The 24,707-nt window shown below is 42.2% G+C and overlaps 1 protein-coding gene across 1 annotated transcript in view; it reads left to right on the top strand.

The window, feature by feature from the left end:
• The first annotated feature begins 3,869 nt into the window (after window positions 1-3,869).
• Window positions 3,870-24,707, top strand: part of SLCO4C1 (solute carrier organic anion transporter family member 4C1) — a 72,181-nt gene continuing 51,343 nt past the window's right edge. Inside the window, exons 1-2 of the mRNA XM_059694002.1 lie at window positions 3,870-4,376; window positions 9,134-9,397. Of these exons, the coding sequence (XP_059549985.1) occupies window positions 4,061-4,376; window positions 9,134-9,397 (580 nt within the window). The 5' untranslated portion in view covers window positions 3,870-4,060. The remainder of the gene's footprint in view (window positions 4,377-9,133; window positions 9,398-24,707) is intronic.

Here is a 24,707-nt window from a genome sequence, read left to right on the forward strand (position 1 = left end):
CACAGGATGTACGTCTGTTCAAAGTATGATATATTTTTAAAATTTCAATCCCTCGGGCGTTTCCAAGTCTTAGAATCCTGACGGGGCGGATGGTGGAGCTCTCCTTTGTGCCCTAGACTGGGCTGGGGAAAGAATGCCAGGGTTCTGGGCCGGGCTTTGCCACATTTCTAGCTTCTCCACCTGCAGCGAGGTCTTCATCGGCTCTTAGGGTACCTGTGGACATAGTTTTAGAGCCTCGATTCTCAAAGTTCAAAGTGTAGCGGAATCCACCTGAAGAGCTTGTGAAAACATGTTGCTGGACCTCACAGGGTAAGCCTGGGTTGGGGCTGGAGACTTTGCATTTCTAACAAGTTCCCAGGTGGTGCACGGAGGACTACACTCTGCAAACCACTGGTTTAAACTCTGTGGGATGCTCTTGCAAGAGCTGTTGGAAGAAACACTTGCCCCAAAATTCATCCTATATGGGGAGAAGCTTCTCATTCACTTAACAGATTGATTGAACTCCTTTGATGCTCCAGGCACTGTTCAGGGCACTATGGCAAGAGCAGCAGCAGAGACAGATAGGGTTCCTAGCATAGGCTAGGGGAAGAGTCAGATGTTTATCAGATCATCATATGGCCTCAGACTCGAGGCTGGCTGAGAAGTTGGGCAGCCCATGACCTCATCCCACAAGGATCTAGGCTAGGTCTCCAGTCACTATACCACCTGCCTGCCTTTGCTCAGAGTATGCCCTCTGCCTAGAACACCCTTTCCCCTCCTACAGGACATGAACAGAGATTCCCCCATTCTTCAAAGCTCAGCTCAAATGTCACCTCATCCCTGACACCTTCTCTAACCCCAACTCCCAACACTTGTCTCTGTTCCTTGCTTGCCCACACTACTTCCTGTTCTTCCAGCCATGCCTTATGTCCCTTTAGGACGATATTTCTTTTTTGCCCATCAGGAAACTGAGGCCCAGAGTGGGGAGGTGACTTGCCCAGATGGAATGGGCAGGACTAGAATCCCAAGCCATCATTCATTACCAGACTCCTAGAGAAGCTGCAGACGGCAACTGGCAAGAGTTCTCTGGGATGTGAGAGGCTGGGCCCAGGCCATGGGAGACAGCCTCTGTCAGAAATCCTTCCCTCCAACTGCAGTCCCAAGGAGTAGGGCTAAGGGTATGGGTGGGGGTGGGGCTAAGGGGGCCCCTCCTCACCCCCTGGGGTGGAAGCAGGCCCAGCTTGCAAATGCCTGGCATGGCATCTTCCTGAGTCACATCCCCATAGGCAAGGGTGGGCATGGGAACATTCAGCTATCCCCCTACCCCTCTGCATAGTGCACATACTCTCCAGGTGGTTTTGGTTAGAGTCACAAGGGCTCTGAAATCACTGCTGGACTCCCTTCCCCAGTACTCGTATGCCCTCCCTGCCTGGGGAGCTCACCTTGGGAGCTGCCCTCTCTGGTACTCTGGAGGCCAGGCAGGCCTCTTGCCAGTCTTCAGCCCTGGCCCAGCCTGCTCTGTGAGATGGAGGCCTGCTGGGGGCCATACCAGAGCTGGGAGGATCCTTAGCTGGGGGCCCTGGCACAGGCTGCCATTGCGGGGCTGGAAAGCCAGGTTGGCAGGGACACCCTGACTCAGGCTGACTCAGACTCTGCCTAGGCCCTTGCCCCACCCAGTGTCCACAGCTGCTGCCTGACTCTCCTCTGGGACCCATATCTGGCACACTCAGCCCCCCTCCACGTACACACCCACCATGCCACACACTGACACTCATTCTTCTTTACTCACAACTTGGCCCCTGCTCACAATTCATTATGAGGCAGTATAACAGTGATTAAGAGTGTGGGCAAGTTACTTAACTGCTCAAAGCCACTACTTCCTAATCTATAAATGAGTGTCATCATAGCACTGACTTCATAGGATATTTGAAGAATTCAATAAGATCATGAATATCAGCACCAGGCTCAGAGTAAGTGCTCAATAAAAGCTTGCCGTTTAAAAAAAAAAAAATTTCAATCCCTCGATTCAGTAAATAAAGCATATATAACTGAACCTAAATTTTCACAAAATAGCACTTATGCAATTCTTTCTTCTGAATTCTGGTTTATTTTATTGAGAAGTAATAGTGTTTGAAAAACATTCCTCAAGTCTAAGCCATCTTAACTGAGCCTAGTGCCTATAGTTAGAAGAAATAAAAACATCTTATTTTAGGAGGCGAGGGAGCCTTTTTATCACCATCTTCTCTTCTCTAGGTTAAAGGCTACACTGGATATAACCATCATATGCTACCAAATCATGGCTATTTGAGATGTATTAACACTGAATCTAGAAGTAGCTTCTTGGGTAGGTAATCAGCCATGTGTGAAATGAAGATAGCAAGACTTGAAAAGTCTCTCTAGAACTTGATAGTGTGATGAATTAATATGTAGTGAAGTACTCTAATGTCTAATAAAATGGGGACCTTATATGTAAATAACAGTAGTGTATTGAAAAAATATAATATAGCAGTATAGTAGCCAGTAACATCTGAGACCTTTTTGAGATTTTATCATCAGTAATTAGATCTGAGGAAGTGGGTTCCTTAATACTGTACAGTCTTATGAAGCATAACAACTTTGTATATATAGCCCTGAGTAACTAGCCAAAAGAAAATATGCATGTTTTGTTACATTCCTTATTGGAATAAACATTTAATTTAGGGAAAGAAACATTTTGAGATCTTAATATACAGTTTTAAAAACATCATTGTTTAAAATACACTAATTTGGGATATATTAGTCTATCTTTAGAAGGGGAGAGAGAATGGATCCTTTGAAAACCCAATCATGTCATTCCTTGGCTCCACATTTTCGTATATCACTCACAAGAAAAGCTGAAATCCTGTAATGGCCTACAGAGTCTGGTCCCACTCACTTCTCCCCCACCCCTTCACCGGCCTGGACTCCTGTTCTCCACCTATCTCATTCTACCCCAACTACTGTTCCCCAACATGCCGGCTCTCTCCCTTACCTCCTTCAAGTCTCATTTAAAACGGCATTGTGTTCTGCCCCTTCTCCAACACACACACTTTCCAGCCTACTCTTGCTTTATTCCCGTCCCCCCCGCGCCCCACCCCCCGTACTTATCACAATGAAATGTACTTTATAGTTTTTACTTATTATCTGTCTCTTATCAGAATGCAAGCACCATAAGGCTAGAGGTATTTGTCAGTTTTTAAGCACGCTTGTACCTCCAGAGGCACCCAGGAAATAAATATATCTCCACGAATGAATGAATAAATTGTAACCACTACCGTATAATGGCGTTCAGTTCTTCAATGTGCTTTTAAACATTTATTCCACAGGTAGAAATCACATGCCTGCTTTTAAAATTTCTTAATTTCTTTTCTTCCAGTTTGGGGGAAGTAAAATAAAAAAAAGGCGGCTCTGTTGTGATGGGGAGCAAGCAGGTAGGAATTTCCTTGTTTAGGGAGATGACGGGTAAAAGTCTCACCATGGTGGTCATGGAATCCACAGTATTGTACCCGTGGCCGCTAGATTCTTCGAGTCCAGACCCAGCCAGGTGTGGTAAGCGGCCAAGGAAGAAAGCCACAGACTATTTTCTTGAATGATCTCCTGATGCAACTGTGTTTACACTTCCCTGCCAGCACCCAGGGGGAGCTTTACGGTCACCAGACTCCTACGACCTCCACTGGGTTCCTAGTCCCCGGGCTCCGGGAGGGAGAGGGGCGGGCAGACGGACGGACGGGCGGGCGGGGACACACCCCTACCCACCCGCCCCGCCCCGCCCCGCCTCACCTGGCGGCGGCCGCCCGCCCGCCCGCACGCCCACACCCACGCGCCGCACCCGGTTGGTTCCAGCGGCCGCAGGTGAGCTCGGCGGGGCGCCACCTCCTCCGCCAGGAGGCGCGCCGGAGGAGGGTCCCGGCGGCTGCGCCGCGAGAGCGGGAGGAAGCCAGGGCGGCGGTATCCCCCGCGCGGGGGCGCTGCCACCTGCCCAGGGGAGGAGCCAGAGCGGGACCTGGCGGGTTTTTTTTTTTTCAGCTCAGACGCCCTGGAGCGGGGAGAACCCGTCCGGACCATGAAGCGCAGCGGAGGCATTGAGAACCCGGCTTTCCTCAGCTCCAGCCCCGACTCCCCGCGCCGCGTCTCCGCCGCGCCCGCCAATACCAAGACGGAGACTTCGCGGCCACCCGAGCCGCCGAAGCACCCCAAGTCGCGGGAGCCCCCTCCGCCTGCGGCTGCTGCCCCGGACTCGGGAGCGCCGTCCGGGCCCGAGTCGCTGTCGGAGTCTGAGGGGCCCTGCGGGTGGGGCAGCTTCAGACCCCAGTGCCTTCAGCTCTGCAACACGCCCCAGGGGTTCCTGGTGCACTACTGCCTCTTGGCCCTCACGCAAGGTAAGGTGTGGCGCCCGCTGCGGGGGCGCGGGGCCGGGGGTGCGGGCGGGGGGCGCGGGCGCGGAGGGGGGCAGGTGCGCGGGGCGAGGCGGCCCCGGCCGCGGACTCGCGGGAGCGCCCACCCACAGCCCGCAGCTCGGCTCCGACTTCCACATTTTAGCTTCTCTGTTGTCGCTCAGACATTTAAAACTTTGCACACAGCGTCGGCGCCTCGGCGTCCTGCCTCAGTTTAGCAGACTCGATCCCTCCAGGGGAGATGGAAGTTCTCGGAGCCTCCCTGTGGGGAGGGAGGGGTTGCCCTGGGGGATTCCTTCCTTCTACAGGACAAAAGTGTGCATGCTTCTAACCCTCCAGTTGCAGGGATTTTTTTTAACAGTTTCTGGAACGGGAGGATTAAGAAATTTGCAGGTGAGGGTAGGGTGGTTCTCAGAGGAGGAAGCTTGTTGAGTATGTGTAGTATCGGTTGGATATTAAGTTTTAATATTTTGTGACTATAAGGGTAGTCCAGTTAGCAAAGGTTTCAGGCGTTGTTGAAACGTGGGGTCTTTCCAACAGAGTGAGGCAGCCTCGGTTTTGGGGAACGTAAAGATAAAGCCCAGGCTTCCCCTCGGGGTGGGCTGGGAGGAGTGAGCCGCAGGGTGGAGGAGAGTGGCTCCCTGGAAGGGAGCATAGCGAAGGCAGAGGCTGCGGGGTGGTGCCTCTACTGCAGGGGATGACAGCCACGGGAGATGACACCCACACGAGCGTGCCACAGTGAGGAGCGTGTGAAAGGACAGGCTGAAGGTTAATTAGAATTTAACGGTGTGTTCATATTTTTCTTTTTTGTCACTTAAGTCGTAGTTTTAAAATATTATGTAAAGGAGGCAAGCAAGGATTGATCGAAACAAGTGTCTAAGAAACTTTGGTGGAGGGGTTGGAAATTCTCTTTTCTAAGATTAACAGAAGAATAAATATAAACATACTTGCTCCCCTGTTTCAAAGGAACATAACGTCCCTTGCTTGGCACAAGTTAGGTGCTAAGTATTTGTTGATTGTAAGTGGGACTAACTTCAGCTCTTCTACTAAAGGTATTTCCCTTTCCACCTTTCTTGTCCCCACCAAAGTTCACCTTCTCTCAATATCTTCATCTTTGTCAATTTCTTGATCTCAGTTGTCCAAAACCTTGAGGATATTTTTTCCATTGATATTTTTTAGAGAGAGTGGAAGGGAAGGAGGGAGGGAGAGGGAGAGAGAGAGAAACATAATGTGAGAGAGACACATAGATTGATTGCCTCCTGCACATGCCAGGGGCCTGAATGGAACCAGCAACCCAGGTACGTGCCCTTGACTGGGAATGAACCTGAGATTTTTCAGTGCGAAGGCCAATGCTCTAACCACTGAACCCACCAGCCAGCGCGGTTTTTGTCTTCTTGAAGGAAAGATTTCAATCAAGAAACAAAGTGTAGAATAAAAGCAAGCAAGAATTTATTGATCACAGCAAAATTTTACTTAGATCAGTGAAAAACAAGGGCACAGAAGAAGCAGCAGGAGAGCCTCAGCTGGGCTGCTTTGGCTCACTGGTGAAGCAGAATTTTTGGACTGGAACCCGGATTCTTTGTCTGCTGGGGTCGAAGAATAAATCCACGGACAGAAAGTAGTATAGCAAAGGTGGAGATTTATTGAAGAACAAGTATAGACTCCCACGTGGGGACAGGGAAGGAGTCCCACAGAACGGACCCCCACGTGGGGAGGGGCGAAAGGGTCCCACTGAGTTCCTTTTCCTTACAGCTTATAAAGGCTGCAGAGCTTGGTGCTTTGATAGCCCCTCTGATTGGTCACTATTCCAGACTGGTTACTATAGTAACTCCTGGGCTCAAAGGTCCAACCTCATAGGTCCCTCCTTTCTTAGTGTTTTCCTATACCCTTTGGGCTTTCTTCTTCTTCTGGATGAAGGGCTTCCTTCTCTTTATTTTGTAAGTAGAGACCTTCTGCGGTTCCCAGCTCCCCCATTCTATGGAAATGTACCTGTTGCAGCTTTTCAGCTCCCCTATTCTATGGAAATATACCTTCTGCTACTCTTCAGCCCTGTGCTTCTTCTAAGGTCCTCTTAGTTTCTAAAATTTCCTAAAACCTGTCTTTTTCACCCCCCAATATTCCTGTTTCACTGGGAAGTTAGAGAAAAGGGGGCCTTGGAGACAAGTTCTGGGGGTTAGCCCAGGATGAGCTGCTGCCGCCATTGCTTCCCTGGTTGCAAGTCTTTTTAGGTCCCTTAGAGTTTAGGTCTTTAGGAGATAAGTGCCTGTGGGGAAAGGATAGGGGGAAGGGAATGGCCTGGGCGAGACCCCTGAGACCTTCCTTTTCAGGGGTTTTAAAGGCAGGGCATTTAGGGGGGGGGGTCTCAGGGGAGAATCAATAGAATATTCATCAGTTTAATGCTGATGTACCAAAATGAGATTGAGTCTCTTAATTTCTCTGTCCTTGGTTGTGGTTGGCAAAAGGCACTAATTGGATTTCTGTTATTTGTCTCCCTGAGGTTGTTTTAAGGCAGGGGTCCTCAAACTACGGCCCGCGGGCCACGTGCAAATACAAATACTGTATTTGTTCCAGTTTTGTTTTTTTACTTCAAAATAGGATATGTGCAGTGTGCATAGGAATTTGTTCATAGTTTTTTTTTTAAACTATAGTCCAGCCCTCCAACGGTCTGAGGGACAGTGAACTGGCCCCCTGTTTAAAAAGTTTGAGGACCCTGATTTAAGCTATAAACCATTTAGTCTTAAGTATCCTTGGTTTAGGGAAGATAGGATTTACTATGTGGCTGTAAACTGCTGTGCAGCTATCTTAGTTTCCCTATTATGCTTGTTCTGGAATTTTCCTAGCTTCTTATTCTATAACAGTTGGCCATAAGTAAAAAAATTCTTGTGTTTTATCTTAAGACGTATTCTAAAATTTCTATATTATTCCAGGTGACATAATTTTATATTTAATATAACACCTTAAAAATTATTATAAAATATAATTGTCATTCTTAAAACGTGTTTATCCTGGACCTACATCTACCTGGAGGTCCCCACTTTATTACCATGTTTCTCTCACATGATCCTTGGGAAGACCATTTCCATTGTGTATGAATACGTGTTTAATTTCAGGAGAACCCCAAAACTTATTGAGTTTACTTAACCCAACATTTCTCAGAGATAAACAGGATTTCTCTTAGAACTTAATTTCCTAACGTACTTCCTAACTTCAAGCATAATATGCAGTATTTCATAGAATTTTTTTTTTTTTTTTAATAAAGCAGAGTTCTTGGAACTTCTGTAGCATAAAATTCACATTCGGATTCATAGGCTTAAAGTGCCATACTTCCATAAGAGTTTACAAATGAACTTTTTCAGAAAAATTCTATCATAAAGGCAAGGAGTTCAAATGATTGACTTTTGATCAGTATGGCAAATATGTTGGGAAGCTGATTTTTAGATGAGGAAATTTTCATATTCTTATCTCCTTATACTAGTAAATATGTCATTCCTAGGTACTTTAGATACTTTATTTTACATTGACATTTTAGTAATTGTAATTTATTTATAGACTGGCATACAAGTATTTTAGAACTTTTAGAAACTTGTTATCAATTTTCTTGATAAAGAAAAATTTTAAAAAATTACAAATATTATGACTTCTGTATACTTTTCCTATTAATAAATAAATGAAAACAATTCATGATATTCTCTTAAGTAAAAGGGGTAACTAATTAAACACTTTGTAAATTGGTCAGATGTCTTTTCTTTCCAATTTATAGTAATGTATAAACTAAATTTAATCGATATTTGGACAGGATATTTTTGTCATCAATCAAAATTGGATTTTCATCTTTTACTTCTTTACAGTATATGCCTCCATCATAGTTATAATAAACAGATGAAGTGTAAGGTGTTTTTTTTTTTCTTCTTTTACTTTACCTATGATTTAGAATCCCAGTGGTTGAAATAATGCTCTTAATTTATGTTTACTTTTAAAAAATATATTTTATTGAATTCAGAGAGGAAGGTAGGGGGAGAGATAGAAACATCAATGGTGAGAATCATTGATCGTCCGCCTCCTGCACGCCCCCTACTGGGGAATCGAACTCACAACCCCTGCATGTGCCCTTGACCCAAATTGAACCTGGGAACCCTTCAGTCTGCAGGCTGATGCTCTCTCCACTGAGCCAAACTGGCTAGAGCAATTTATGTTTACCTTTGATCCAGGACCTTTAACTTTAATATCTTCAAGAGCATTAGAAGGAAAAAGAGGCTCGAGAACTCAATTTCAACTTTCAACAACTTAAGTCAAGGATCTCTTGTGATATATAAATACTGAATAACTTGGGAAGTGTTTGAGCATTACTCAGATGACCTCCGGAATCAGCTGTACTTTTTGTACTCTTCTAAGTTAGAGCGGTGAAAGTACAAGTGGAAACTGGCAAACTTGCCTCGTGAGACTTTACCAGTCTGACTTTTTGATTGTTATTTAAAGAAAAATGAAGTTAGCTACAATTTAGGAGGTGGTAAGCATCAATTTTATTTAACACCTGAAAATTCCCAGTTTACAATTTAAGAGCAAACTGATTTTATAAGCAGGTATGTTTCGGGTTGCCTCCCTTTGAAACCTTGAGTCTTTCAAAATTGGTACACTTAAAAATATCAAAAATAACAAACAACCAAACTTTAGTACATTGTGCTAATAATCATAATCTATATGGTAAAGTTGTAATAATGCCATATTTTTTTTTTCTCTTTTAGGTGTTGTGGTAAATGGCCTGGTAAATATTAGTATTTCCACTATTGAGAAGCGCTATGAAATGAAGAGTTCCCTGACCGGCCTGATATCATCAAGCTATGATATTGCATTCTGTTTGTTGTCTTTATTTGTTTCATATGTTGGCGAAAGAGGACACAAACCAAGATGGCTTGCATTTGCATCTTTTATGATAGGACTGGGAGCACTTGTATTTTCATTGCCAAAATTTTTTAGTGGAAAATACCAGTTGGGGTCCCCTTTTGAAGGTAAGTTTCTGTTGTGTTTTTGTTTATTTTACTTTAAGAAGGAGCATGAAACTAGGCCATTAACTATATATTGCACCTCACTTGTACAGGTAAGTAGGGTAAGGTCTCTTCCACTGCTCACTGCTGTGTCGTGATGGGAATTGTGTGAAGTAGATTACAGAGACAGATTGTGCATCAGACATCACTTCAGTGGTTCCAAACTTTTAGTCCTCTGATACTCTTTCCCCATATTATACACAGAAAACAATGACCTATTTTTCTTTGAGGTTGTGACCTCATTGGAGTTTTAAGATCTATAGTTTTTCCCTTTGTGGTTTTATTTGCTGTGCTTACAGCTCTGTACTCAGACTTGTTTATTCCTGATTTGAGATAAAAAGAGGTGAAATTTATAGAACTTAAGCATTTCCCAAGAACTGAAGGATTTAAGAGTCCCTGGAGGAGGAAGAGAAAGTGTTTTTCATAAACTCATTATCTGGGACTGTTTTCTAGCTGTGGGAAGGACTATGTCATCCTTAGGCCCCCTTGTGTGGGGGCAGTGCAGACTTGATTGTACAAAATATGTTTTATTAATGTACTATTCACCTGCAAATAAAATTGGTAACAGACACTTCCACACAAAAAAAAGAGTCCCCAGAGGCACAGAATTTCAGGAGTTTTATAATGTGCTATTCAAGTTAGATGAAAAAGCATTACTCAGGGTCTCAAAAAAAGAGATTTGATTATTTGTTTTTCTTTTTTTTCTCTGAAAGAATAACTTTTAATGGAAAAACAATTATGGTATTGCCAGAGGAATGTACTAGTGAAAGTAGATGTTAACATTTCTATTGTCCTTCCTGGCATCTTAATAGTAACATAGAATAAAATCAGAGGGCTACCAAATCAGAAGCTTTCAGGGCCTGGGTAAGTGAAGAAAAGCCTTAGAGTAAAAAGAAAGGAGAAGTTGGGGCTGCTGCAATATAGGCATTATTTTTTAGATTGTTATGTTTGTGAGAATTAATATTAAAAATTAATATTAAAGTGTTAACATTTCCTAAGACCAAATTCCCAATTATAGAATGACTAGAGGCCTGGTGCACAGATTCATGCACATTGAAAAGAAATTAATTAGAAGGTGGCCGGCGGGGCGGGGCTGGGATAGACTGACTGGGCACGCCCTGGAGCCAATGTCCAGCAGTCCCTCCCCAGCCTGGGGCGGCACCAGGGCTCAAAGGGCTTCTGCAGAGTCTAGTGCATTATCTAAGATTGGACAAGATTTCATAAAGGTGACAACATAATTTCACTGGGGTAGTTTTAGAAACAAGGTATATAGGCTTTAGTATGACACCTTTGAAATCTTTAACAGTAAGGGAACATCTAAATTTTAGTCTGATTCTATGATGGTAAAAATATTACAATGTTTATAGCATGTAGGAGGTAACCTTTGTCCTGAATTTAATCTCTCACTCTTGTAGTTATCAGATGCCCTACTTGTTCATGTAGGACACAAACTTTGATAACAAACCTCTTACTCTCTAAACCATAATCACCTATTCCAGTACAAAAGCCTGATCTGTCCTTAGCAATCTTCTTAGCTTTGTCTCTTGCCACATGCACCCAGAGTTGCAGCCTATCTGAATAATTTATATTTCCCACAGGGAAATGATTACAAGTTAAGGTATGGGCCAGAGATGAAGCAAAGAAGATTGCCAAAGCCAGATCATAAACTTTTAGTACATTATTGTATACTGTGTAAGTTTTCACCAAGTTCTTATGTTAGCTGAAGTAGGTTAGATAAAGGTATTGGCCAATCTATAAAATTTTTACTCTAAGACTCTTAATTTAAATAATAACTTATCTGTGGCAATTGAAAGCAAGAACTCAGGTTGCCCTTTTGTTAGTCTGTCATCCATGTAATAAATATTGGTATGAACTATATGTTGCTGGGAAAATAGCAGTGAAATGGTTGATGCTATCTGGATGTTATGTAGTAGTGTGAAGAAATAGAAAATTAAGTAAGTAAACAAGATAAAGATTGAGGTGAGTGTATGAATGGAACCGATCGTATGAAGTAGTAGTGCACAGAAGGAAGAATATGTGGCAAAGGGAAGGCTATTTTGATAATAACTGGAAATGAGGAACCAGCCTTGAAAGAAGCTTACCAGCCTGGCTGGCATGGCTCAGTGGTTGAGCGTCAACCTATGAAACAGGAGATCACGGTTTGATTCATGGTCAGGGTATACATATGCCCAGGCTTCGGACTTAATCCCCAGTATGGGATGTGCAGGTGGCAGCCAATCAGTGATTCTCTCTCATCATTGATGTTTCTTATTTCTCTCTCCCTTCCTCTATGCCAGTGGTTCTCAACCTTCCAAATGCCACGGCCCTTTAGTACAGTTCCTTATGTTGTGGTGACCCCCAATTTCATTGTTACAAATTGAACATAATTAAAGCATAGTGGTTAATCACAAAAACAATATGTAATTATATATGTGTTTTCCGATGGTCTTAGGCGACCCCTGTGAAAGGGTCGTTCAACCCACAGGTTGAGAACCTCTGCTCTATGCAATCAATAAAAATATATATTTAAAAAAAAGATGCTTTCCAGGGTGGGGAAAAATATGATCAAGGGCCCTGGAGCAGGAAAGAGTGTGGCAGGTTTTATGACTGTCAGTTTTGTCTAGCATGATTAAAACAAGGGAGAACATGGCATGAGATGAGCTTGGACAGGCAGGTAGAGGCATGGGTTTTCCTTTAAGTGCAATGGAAAGTGTGAGATAGAGAGTTTTACACAGGGAAGTGCATGGTCTTATTTAAAATGATCATTTTGGCTTCTGTAGTTCTGAAGGGTAAGATTAAGTGGGAAGAAATCACTCCAGTGGATTTTACAATAGTCAAGGTGAGACACAGGTGGTTGGGACTGGGTTGGTAGCAGAAGAGATCTGGAGGAGTGACTGATTTTCAATGTAGTCTAAAGGAAAAAGAGATTGGACTTTCTAGTGGATTGATTGTGAAGGAAGAAGGAAGAATGACTCTTTGATATTTGCCTTGACCAACTGGGGCCCTTTGCTAGAATGTGGAACACTAGGTAGAACAGCGTATTATATAGCTGGTGTTGTAATATATATCTGTGAACACATGTTTATGTAAATGTGCAAGTCATTCTTTAGTCTCTATTCCTAGAAGTGCAAATACTGGGTTTGAAGGGCTTCCTCATTCTAATTTTTCATAATGTCACATTGACTTTTAGGAAGGAATATAGCAGCTACTCTCCCATAGTCAATATGAAAATGCCCAGCTGCTATTTTGAGTTTTTACATTATTTTTTCCTGAAAAATTTCTTTAATGGAAATATCAATATGGTATGTATGTGCAGGTGTTGACACTGTAACAGATACCAAACTCAGGACTGAAGTTGCATTATATATTTAAAGGAACTCAGACATTTAGGAATATAAGAAATGTTAGAAATCATAAATCCCTTTTTTTTGCAGTGTAGAACCTAAGAGGTGAAGTGACTTAAAAGTGGTTTCATAGATGGTCAATAACAGCCAAAACTAATACTAATTTTTATGCTTTGTTAAATGTTTTCTAAATTGTTATTTGTAGTACGTTTTTTAAAAATATATATATTTTATTGATTTTTTTACAGAGAGGAAGGGAGAGGGCTAGAGAGTTAGAAACATCGATGAGAGAGAAACATCGATCAGCTGCCTCCTGTACACCCCCCACTGGGGATGTGCCTGCAGCCAAGGTACATGCCCTTGACCAGACTTGAACCTGGGACCTTTGAGTCCGCAGGCCAATGCTCTATCCACTGAGCCAAACTGGTCAGGGCAGTAGTAGGTTTTTTTTGTTGTTGTTTTAAACTATATTGAGTAATTTAGATATTTTTATGATTTAAACTATTTTTTTCCCCAGTTACAAATAGCCAGTTATAATTGTCTGTACTTTATTGTTATTTTTTAAATCTTCACCCTGGGATATGCTTTTATTGATTTTAGAGAGAGAAAGTTGGGAGAGATAGAGACAGAGACAGACAGACATAAGAGAGAGAGACAGAGAAAGAGAGAAAAACATCTATTGGACCAGTCCTGCAGCCTTCTGTTGTACAGATGATGCTCCAACTACCTGAGCCACCTGGGCAGGGCTGGTCTGTGCTTCCTTTAAAACATAATTGTCTGCTCAAGTGAATTAATCTGTTTTTGCAAAAATGGGATCCTATCACCAAAATCTAAATTATTCAGTGTAGAAGAAAACTGAAGATTGATGTGGGAAAGGAAACAAATTAGTTGGAAGCTTCCTGTGGATAAATTAGAAGCCAGGGAATGTACATCTGCTTCGGCAACATAATATAAATAGTCTAAAGAGCATAACATTGAGAAATTATTTTATTAATTAAATCATACATGTAACTTAATTTAAAACTGTCATTGAAAGAATTAACATATTCCCTGTGTGCTTTTTTTATGGCTGTTGTATTTGAATAACCAAAAGTCAGGCCTCAGTTTGGGTGAGATAATTTCTGTAAGAAGAGATTAAAGTAATGTAATATAGTTGGTAAATAGAAGAAAACAAAATGTGAAGTATGATACTCATTGAAATTTCCACAGGTGTGAGAACACAAAAGGAGGTTAGGACTTAGCAAAAGGTAGAAAAGTGTGTTTGGAAGCAGTTTGAATTTTCTGTTTTGTAAAAGAATAAATTTAAGTACTTTTGGAAAATATTATTTATTTGTCACCCAAGGACATGCTTTTTATTGATTCTAGAGAGATAGGAAGGGAGAGGGGAGAATAGAGATAAAACATTGATGTGAGAGTGAAACATCAATTGGTTACCTCCTGCACAGGCCCCCATTGCACTGCAACCCCTTAGGTATGTACCCTGACCATCAAACCTTGGACATTTTGGTGGATGGGGACACACTCTAACCAACTGAACCACACGAACCAGGGTGGGAAAGTATTTTTTAAGGGGCGCTTTTATGGAGATACAAGGGTGAGAAGTGATTATCTTACTTTGAAGGGAGATAAAAACATTTATTAAAGGTAAGTTTTGATGGTTGCTGTTGGATACAAAAAAGGGGAAGAATTAAAAGTGAGAGATATAAATGCTTCTAAGAGCTAATTTTTGCATATATTAACCTGAAAAATAAAATGGTGCTAGAAAAAATTTTCAAGTAAATCCTTTTGATACTTTTTATGTATTTTAACATAACAATAACATAATGTAACATATTTTAATAAAACTGAAATATTTAAAAAATGTAATAAATCAATCTTTATCATATTACATTTCCTTTTTATCCAAGCACTGCTTAATTCCTTTTGGATGAGTGTTAATTTAATCTTGTTAAGCAAAATAATCTTTTCTCTGAGACTGGGCAGGAGGTCATTAGTCATTAGAATATACTTAGGAATTAAAGAGAATAATTACTAAATCCAGAAAAGCTCTTTTTCTTTATTGGCCAATATTTGGATAACTTTTCTTAACTTGTGTTCTTTTCTTTTTTCTCTTTTCCATTCCCTTCTCTTATAAAAAAGCTCTCAACACTTTTTTTGCTTTAGCATTGAATTTCTAATGTAGATTGATATTTCAGGGAGAATTTTGCAACAAAGGACTTTGGTTATGCAAGGTGACTGCTTAAAAAAGTTAAACTAGAAAATGATCAGACCAGAACTCAACATTGTACTTAATTTTTAGTTACTGTTTTGTCTTTTATCTTGTACTCTTAAGGCCTTTTTTTAAAGTATGGAATGCTTGCCTAGATTGGTACAGACATAGTTCTGAGAATCTTAGTTTTTCAAGCATTAATTTGATATAGGATGCCTTAACTTTGCTTGGCCTGTTCTTGATATTACTTCTTCCTTATGAAAATCACTTTTATTTTTCTTATGATTTCATTTTATTGTAACTGTTCAGTGATGGTCTTTGGCGCTAACAGGAATCCCCAATCTGGGGTGCAGTGAAGAATGAATAGTACATGATACAGCATGACTGTGAGGCAGCCCTGTGACCAGGCCTTTCTTTAGCTGTCCAGTTCCGCTGTCTGAGCTGCTCTGCTCTGGCGAGACAATGTCTTTGCTGCTTAAGTTCCATCTGGAGAAACACAGTCTTCAGTGGAAGGGAAAATGGGCTCTGGTCACTGATTGGTCCATCCTCATGGAAATGAGGTCTCCAAATTCTCCCAGTTTGATTGGTCCAAAAGGCACTGTCCTGATTGGTTAGAATAAAGCTGCTCTGATTGGTCAGAGAAGATGTTGATAGGGATATAGCTATGCAGCTCTGATTGGATGGAGAAGCCTCAGTCCTATTGGTTGAAACAGGATTCCAGGAACTCCTCAAGGGTTGGTTTGGATCGAAGAAATATGTACAGCGTAGAAAGCAGTGTAGTGCAGGTTTTTCCCTGAAGTACAGTTTGTGTGCGAGGCCCCTCTTTAGAAATGGCTTCCAGGCTCTGTTTTTGTTTTGTTGTTTTTTAAAATTTAAGTCCAGTTAAACCACCAGGAACCCTTAGTAGATACGTTCTCAGGGTCCATATAATTGAAGTAATAAAGAGGAGAAGTAATTTCTTAGGTTCGAAGATATAATTTTGTAATAAAACAAGTTATTCAGAAATATTATTAAAGTTAATATGAAATAAAAGAGCTAGATATGCTCCATATAAAATTATCGCAATTTTTAATATCAGAAGCACTTTAGTCTTCACCAAAATTCCTAGATAATATAAATTACTCTGTATGGTTGTTACCCTTATTTAATAATGTCCTTTGGAGATCCTTATTCAGTAAGTCTGGAGTAGAACTCAGGAATTTATATTTAAAAAAATTTACCGAGGTTATCTTATTAGTCCATTTTTGGAAACATGTCCAGTTTAGTGTTTAATTATTTTGTAAAGTTTCAACTGTGGGCATAAAGAGAAAGGTTTCTTTTTATTTCAGGATTATCCTATATAATAAAAGAGAAACATGCAAATTAGTGTCCCTCCACTATGCTCAAGCCATGCCCACAAGCCACACCCACAAGCCAATCAGGAGCGAGTATGCAAATTAACCCAACTAAGATGGTGGCAGCCATGGAGCTGGAGCAAGCAGAAAGCTTGGGTTGCCTCCAGCAATGGAGGAAGTCAAGCTACCCATCTGCCCTGGCTGGCTCTCTCCTCCGCTCAAGGCTACAAAGTTTCAATTATAGAAGATAAATAAATCCCAGATACCTGCTTTCAGTGGCCTGGCCTCTGCTCAAGGAGGGGTTGGGAGCCTGGGTTGATAGGGGCAACCCAGGCTTCCAGCCGGACCTGGTCTCCACTCAAGGATACAAAGTTTTGATTATAGAAGATAAATAAATCCCAGGAAAAAAAAGAAAAAAGAAAAAAAGGAGAGGCTGGGAGCTTGGGTCGCCGGGAGGCTGGCTAGGCCACCCCAGTGTGACTCCCCCACCCTGAAGGGGCTGTGGACAGCCTGAAAATGGCCCTCAGCCTCTCACCCAGGCTGGCCACACCCCCATGGGGTGAGGGTCCCCCCTGGGGGGCTTGGCCAGCCTGCAAACAGCCCTCAGCCCCTCACCCAGGCTGGCCAGGCACCCCAGTGGGACCCCTACCCTGATCTGGGACACCCTGCAGGGCAAACCAGCCAGCCCCCAACCGTGCACCAGGCCTCTATTCTATATAATAAAAGGGTAATATGCAAATTGATCCTAACAGCAGAATGACTGGGAATGACTGGTCACTTTGACACCCTGACCACTAGGGGGCAGACGCTCAATGCAGGAGGTGCTCCCTGGTGGTCAGTGCGCTCCTACAGGGAAAGCTCTGTTCAGCCACAAGCCAGGCTGATGGCTGCCAGCACAGCAGTGGTGGCAGGAGCCTCTCCCGCCTCCTCAGCAGCACTAAGGATGTCTGACTACAGCTTAGGCCTGCTCCCCGCTGGCAAGTGCACATCCCCCAAGGGCTCCCGGGCTTCCAGAGGAATGTCTCACTGCCAGCTTAGGCCTGATCCCCCAGGGAGTGGGCCTAAGCCAGCAGGTGAACATTCCCTGATGGGTCCCAGACTGTGAGAGGGGATGCAAATTTTTGTGCACTGGGCCTCTAGTTGCTTTATATCTTCCTTTAAAGTAGGAGTTTCACAACCATCATGAAATACTAGGTACCTTAATGTAGCCACTTTTGTTGAAATCCAAATGACCAAACTTCTGAAATAGAGGAAATTCACAGAGATAAATAGAAAAGCATGTGTCAATGAGAAGTTAACACAGTCTCCACTCTGTTCATAGTTATAGTTTGTAGAAAGGTAGACATTTTCAAAATTCCTGGCCTTGACCAAGAAACTATGTCTCAGCATTTCCCGAAGTGTGATCTGCAAAGCATAGTTTCTGAAGGTATTAAGACTGTTAAAAATGTGTTCTATGGTTCAATGAGTTTTTGGGAAAAAGTTAAAGAGGTGTCTGTCTTGCATCACTGTAAAAGAGAATGAATTTTGTGAATCTTTACCTAGGTAAATGATATAAGAATTCTGAACTTATTGACCAAGGCATTCTGCTGTTATGCTTGTCCCCTTTTACCCTACTTCCACTCCACATTTTCTCTTCCAGATCAGTGTTTCAGGGAACAGGCTTTGGGAAAAATCTCTTGGTACTCTTTTATATCTAAGTCGGGTCACGTTGGAGATCCGTTCCAATGGCGCGACGTAACACGATTTTCGCTGCAAGTTGGAACCCGCCTACATAAGCACCTACGTCACTCACATGGAGCACATGCACAGCAGTCATGAAGTGGAACAGTAAAAAAAAATTAAAAGAAAGATAACAATTTCTGAACTTTACTTGTGGTAAATAAATAATACAAACATAAAGCACATATGTACATACGTCAAAATTACGGAAATTTTTTTTTTTTACAAATAAATGGGAGATGGCGACGAAACCACTAAATGACATACTTTGAGTCCTACGTAACCTGAGGACTGCCTGTAGTGTATCGATTTTGAAAGCTCTTGTTGAATTTAGAAATGTCCTTATGGCTACCACTTAGAACAGCATGTGATAGATAGTAGGTGCTCAGGAAATGTGTGTTGAGTTGTCAAATAAATTAATGAATGAATGGATCCCTTCAGTGGAGGCATATTAGGAATCTGATGACTTGTGCTTCCACAGGAGGCATTTAAGAGTAGGTAATCACAGATAAAAGCAGATTGCGATTCTCTGTTCACATTTTCCATAAACTTGGCTTAACGTTTAATGGGGCATTTTCTCTTCTTTTGGCCACTGAATCTGGGAAGAATTGTGTTATCAGAGACAATTTTTTGTTGTTGCCATGAATGAGCTTTTTTTGGGTAAGAATTAGGATTTTAAAATTTTACAGTGAACAAGGAAGCTAAAATGAGAAGAATATTCAGAAATAGTAGCTTTTGGTTTTTGTCTTAATTATTAAAATAGTGATTTCACTGTGTATCTACTGTACTTCTAAAGTGGTGCTAAATGTCAGGATTATTTATTTTATTATTTTAAAAATAGTTTATTGATTTTTGAGAGAGAGGAAGGGAGAGGGAAAGACAGAAAGAAACATCAGTGGTACAACATCAATCGGCTGCCTTCTACACTCTCTTCTCCTCACCCCCCAGATCAGAGATGGAGCCTGCATCCCTGGCATATGCCTTGACTGGAATCAAACTGGCAACCTCCTGGGGCATGGGACGATGCCCAACCAATTGAGCCACACTAGCCAAGGCCTTATTTATCTTAATGTATAGAACAAAAGGGAATGCTTTGACAGGGCATTCAAGTGGATCATAGGCATAGTTGTATCTAACCAGATGTAATGTATGTGGGAGGTAAAGATTAAGCAATGCTTTTTGTAGCTTCCTCAGAAAGGTTGGTTAAACTGTGGTTAGTGGAAAGAACAAAATGAGGAAATTCTATTCTCTTAGTGTTCTTAAGAAATGCACAAATTAGCCAGTGTGTGTTTTAATGTATTTTTTCTTAAATTTTAATGCTATTGGCCTATTACATTGAGTGAAAGTATGCCATAGTAGAGCAGGGATATTAGGGGCAGACAAAACTGAGCTTATGTTTTTGCTTCAGCACTGTATAACAGTATTACTGGTATGTGACCCTGGGCAAGTTTATGCAACCATATCATGATGATGATAAAAACTGCTACCTTGTGGGAGGTTCTACACTAGGCTATACCTAATGTTTGGTTTGGTTAGTGCTCAGGAAATAGGAGCAATGACTAATAATGATCATGATAATTAAGTAACAGCTATACTAACGTAAAAAACTGCCTATCTTTGTTTGTTTAGTTATTGGCAATGGTAGTTAAAACTAATACAAATAACTACAAGTCTTTTAATATGGTACATTTTTAAACAAAAATATGTTTTTATTGATTTTAGAGAGGAAGAGAGAGGGAGAGGGAGAGAGAGAGAGAGAAACATCAGTGATGAGAGAGAATCCTCAATCTGCTGCCTCCTACACTTCCCCCCCACTGCAACCCAGGCATGTGCCCTGACTGGGAATTGAACCTTGACTTCCTGGTTAATTGGTTGACACTCAAACACTGAGCCACACCCTGGCTGGGCTGGTACATATTTTTTTTTGTAGGCACCACTTGATATTGACATACCCCCAAAGTATGGCTAACCACTTTCAAAATAATATATTAGAAAGAGTGTTACTTAGATAATGTTTCCAGTATTGTATTCTTCTTATGAGGTAAGTAAATAAACTTACTTGATATAGCTCAAATTAATTGGATCCACTAAAGTACCATGTTGAAATACTGCCTTTTAAATGGCCAACTTCTCTCTTTTAAAATATCTTTTTTCCTAATTAAAATTTTTTAATGCGTCCTTTGCAGGACATTCAGAAGATAGAAAACAAAAATGGAATAAAAGGAAAAAAAGTAAAACAAAAAAAGGAAATAAAAATTGCTCATAATATAACCTAGTTACACTGTTAATATTGCTCAAGCTTTTAAATGTATATACATATTCATACATGCATTCACAAATAGTCACATAATTACACACTTATTTTGCACAGTAAGCACACAGTCATATCCACACACTCTTACTGACATTCATATATAATAATTACATCACATTTACACGTACACATTCAAATGCACATTTTAAGGAAACAAGATTTTGAAATTAATGGATCTCTACTGTTTTTTACTTAGAATAATATTGGACATTGTTATATATGAAAAAAGCTATAGAATATGCTTTTATACTATTTCATTTTATAGGTAGTTTATCTATTTAGTCAACCCTCCTTTGTTGTGTTTTTTTAAAAATTTATTGTTGACAGTATTATAGATGTCCCTCAATTTTCCCACACTTTGCCCCTTCTTACCCATCCCCCACCCTATGGTCTGTGTAAATGGACTATGCATATCCTATATAATAAAACCATAATATGCAAATTGACCGAATGGCAGAATGACAGGCAGAATGACTGGTTGCTATGATGCGCACTGACCAACCGGGAGCAGCTCCTGTGTTGAGCGTCTTCCCCATGAGAGGGAGGTGACTGGCAGCGGAGATGGGGGGGTGGGGTGGGTGGGGCTGACCCGTGGGCGGCACCAGGCTGCTAGTGAAGTCGGGTGCCAGCAGGGCTCCCGATTGCCCCACTTGCCTGTTGCCCCACAGAGGGAGGCGACCAGCTGTGGTGGCGAGGGGCAGAGCTGGCAAGCGGGCAGCGCCAGGCCTCCAGCCAAGGCTGGTGCCAGCTGGGGCCCCGATCGCTCTGCCCACTGGTTGCCCCGCAGATGGCCCTGATTGCCGGCTAGGTCTAGGGACCCCACCCTATACACAGTAGGTCCTCGGGTTGCATCGGAGATTTTCACTGTAAGTCAGAACCCACCTACATAATCACCTACGTCACTCACATGGAGCATATACACAGCAGTAATGAAGTGAAACAGTAAAAAAAATTTAAAAGAAAGATAACAATTCCTGACCTTTACTTGTAAATAGATAATAAAAAACATAAAGCACATATGTACATACGTCAAAATGACGGAAATTTTTTTTTTATAAATAAATGGGGGATGGCAACATAACCATGAAACAACGTACATCGAGTCCAACGTAAACCGAGGACTGCCTGTATTGGGAACAGTCTCTTAGTTTTAAAAATTAAAACCTGGCAAGGCTACTCTCACACTGAAAAAACAGGATGATGCAGCAATGACATGCATGGACTCTGGCTTGCACACTTTGTGGTCAGCCCTGATTCTGACGCTTCTAAGTGTAACAAAGCCAATTACTTAACTTATCCTGCTTCAGTTTTTCCACCCATAAGATGGGGAAAATGGTACTACTGCCTCAGAAGGATCATGTTATGTACTACTTTCTATAATCAGGGCAAAAAAAATGTAGCTGCCCATACAACAGCATACTTTTCACCTGTATGAAAAGTATGGTGCATGCAGCATCCTGGATTGTGAGAGGGATGTCCAACTGCCAGTTTAGGCCCGGCATACCCTGAGGGGTCTCATATTGTGAGAGGGCACAGGCTGAGCTGAGACCGCCCCCCCCCCCACCTTGTGCATGAATTTCATGCAGTGGGCCTCTAGTGTACATATATGTTTTTTGGTTAATGTCTTGCCCTTCCCTATAAGCCCCCTCCCTTCCGAGATCTGTTATTCTTTTTTAAAAAATATACTTTTATTGATTTCAGAGAGGAAGGAAGAGAGAAAAAGAGATAGAAACCTCAATGATGAGAGAGAATCATTGATAGGCTGTCTCCTGCACACCCCCTACTGGGGATCAAGCCCACAACCGAGCATGTGCCTTTGATCAGAATTGAACCCAGAACCCTTCAGTCTGCAGGCTGACACTATCCACTGAGCCAAACCAACTAGGGCTGAGATCTGTCATTCTGTTCCATGCATCCATGCCTCTGGACCTATTTTGTTTGTCAATTTATTTTGTTCATTAGATTCCACATAAAAGAGATCATATGATATTTGTCTCCCTCTAACTGGCTTTTTCCACTTAGCATAATAATCTCCAGGTTCATCCATGCTGTCACAAAATGTAAGAGATTCTTCTTTTTATAGCCCCATAGTATTGTATAAAGGTACCATATCTACTTATCTACTGACTAGTGGCATGGTGCACGAAATTCGTGCACATTAAAAGGAGATTAATTAGAGGAAATATTTTAATATTGCTATTGCCCTTTCTCTATAATAGAAATGTCAGAGATGAAAGAAAATTAGTAAAATGTATATGAAAATCTTCCTCCTGTCAGAGTCTGGGGCGCGCTGTGGGACCCAGAGTCAAGTCCCTGCCCACCCATGGTGCCTCAAAATAACGAGACCCAGACCCAGCCGGCCCCACCCCTGTTGGGCGAGATCCAGACCTGGCTGGCCCCACCCTTGTCAAGCCCCGCCAAGTGGCAGGCACAGCCTCAGGGCCCTCTTCAAGCCACGCAGGGTGGGGGGCACAGTCTCAGGTCCCCCGTCAAGCCCTACTGGGTGGGGGGGGGGCACAGCCTCAAATCCCCTGGCCAGGCGGTGGGGGGCGTAGCCTCAGGTCCCCTGGTGCACGCCGGGCAGGGAGCACAGCCTCAGGTCCCACAGCACACCCTCAGGTCCCCTGGCCTGGCGCTGGGGTGGGGAGCACGGCCTGAGGTCCCCTGTCAAGCCCTGCCAGGCGAGGGCATGGCCTGAGGTCCCCAAGCCTGCCGCCGGAGCAGGGGGTGCGGCCTGAGGTCCCCTGCCCCGACCCAGCGCCACAGAGCCTCAGGTCCCTGCTGATTGCTCATTAAGGCTTGTTACGGGAACGTGCAGCCATCTTGTGTTACAGAAACCCTGCCTTTGCTGTGGCCGTCTCCATCTTTGTGACGGCATGGCAGTCAATTTGCATATTCCCACTTCATTAGATAGGATGGGCACTGGGGCTGTTTCCAGATCTTAGCTATTGTCAATAATGCTGCTATGAACATAGGGGTGCATATATTCTTTCTGATTGTGTTGTTTCAGGATTCTTTGGATATATTCCCAGAAGTGGGAATGCTGGATCAAAAGACAGCTCCATTTTTAAGGTTTTCAGGAAACTTCATACTGTTTTTCATAATGGCTGCACCAGTCTGTATTCCCACCACTAGTGTACTAGGGTTCCCTTTTCTCCACATCCTTGCCAGCACTTGTTATTTGTTAACATATTGATGGTAGCCATTCTGACCGGTGTGAGGTGATACCTTATTGTGGTTTTAATTTACATCTCTCTGATGATTAGTGACACTGAGCATTTTTTCATGTGTCTGTTGGTGATCTGTGTGTCCTCTGTGGAGAAGTGTCTGTTCAGGTCCTTGGCCCATTTTTAATTGGATTTTTGTCTTCTTGATGTTGAGTTGTATGAATTCTTTAAATACTAGTATTTTGGAAATAACCTCTCAGCAGAAGTATCATTGGTGAATATTTTCTCCCATACCGCGGGTTCCCTTCTCATTTTGTTGGGGGTTTCTTTTGCTTTTTATTTTGATGTGGTCCCTTTTGTTTATTTTGTCCTTTGTTTCTTTTACCTTAGGAGATGTATGGGTGAAAATACTGTTATATGAGATGTTTGAAATTTTACTGCCAATGTTTTCTTCTACCATTTTTATGGTTTCATGACTTTAAGTCTTTAATCCCTTTTGAGTTATTCTTGTGTATGGTGTAAGATGGTGATCTATTCTCTTTTTGCATGTAGTTGTCCAGTTTTCCCAACACTATTTATATAAGAGACTTGACCCCATTGTATGCTCTTGCCTCCTTTGTCAAATTTTAATTGACCATATTGGTGTCGGTCTTGTTATGGTGTGTCTATTCTGTTCAATTGATCTACATGCCTGTTCTAATGTCAGTACCAGGCTGTTTTGGTTACAATAGCTTCGTAGTATAGTTGGATAATGGTATTGTAATCCCTCTAACTTTGTTATACTTTCTCAAGATTGCTGAGGCTATTCAGGGCCTTTTTTGGTTCCATATAAATTTTGTGAATATTTTTTTCTAGATCTGAAACATGGATTGCATTGAACTTGTAGATTGCTTTGGGTAGTATGTACATTTTATTGATGTTAATTCTTCCAATCCATGAATCAGTATATGCTTCCACTTGTTTGTACCTTCCTCTATTTCCTTTTTCAGTGACTATAGTTTTCTGAGTGCAGGTGTGTTACTGCTTTTATTAAGTTTACTAGAGGCCTGGTGCATGAAATTTGTGTGGGGGGGTGGGGGGTGGGTGGGGAGGTGTCCTTCCCTCAGCCCAGCCTGCATCCTCTCCAATCTGGGACCCCTTGAGGGATGTCCGACTGCCGATTTAGGACTGGCAGTCTGACATCCCTC

The sequence above is a fragment of the Myotis daubentonii genome, chromosome 4 (assembly GCF_963259705.1).
Source record: "Myotis daubentonii chromosome 4, mMyoDau2.1, whole genome shotgun sequence".
NCBI classification, from domain to species: domain Eukaryota; kingdom Metazoa; phylum Chordata; class Mammalia; order Chiroptera; family Vespertilionidae; genus Myotis; species Myotis daubentonii.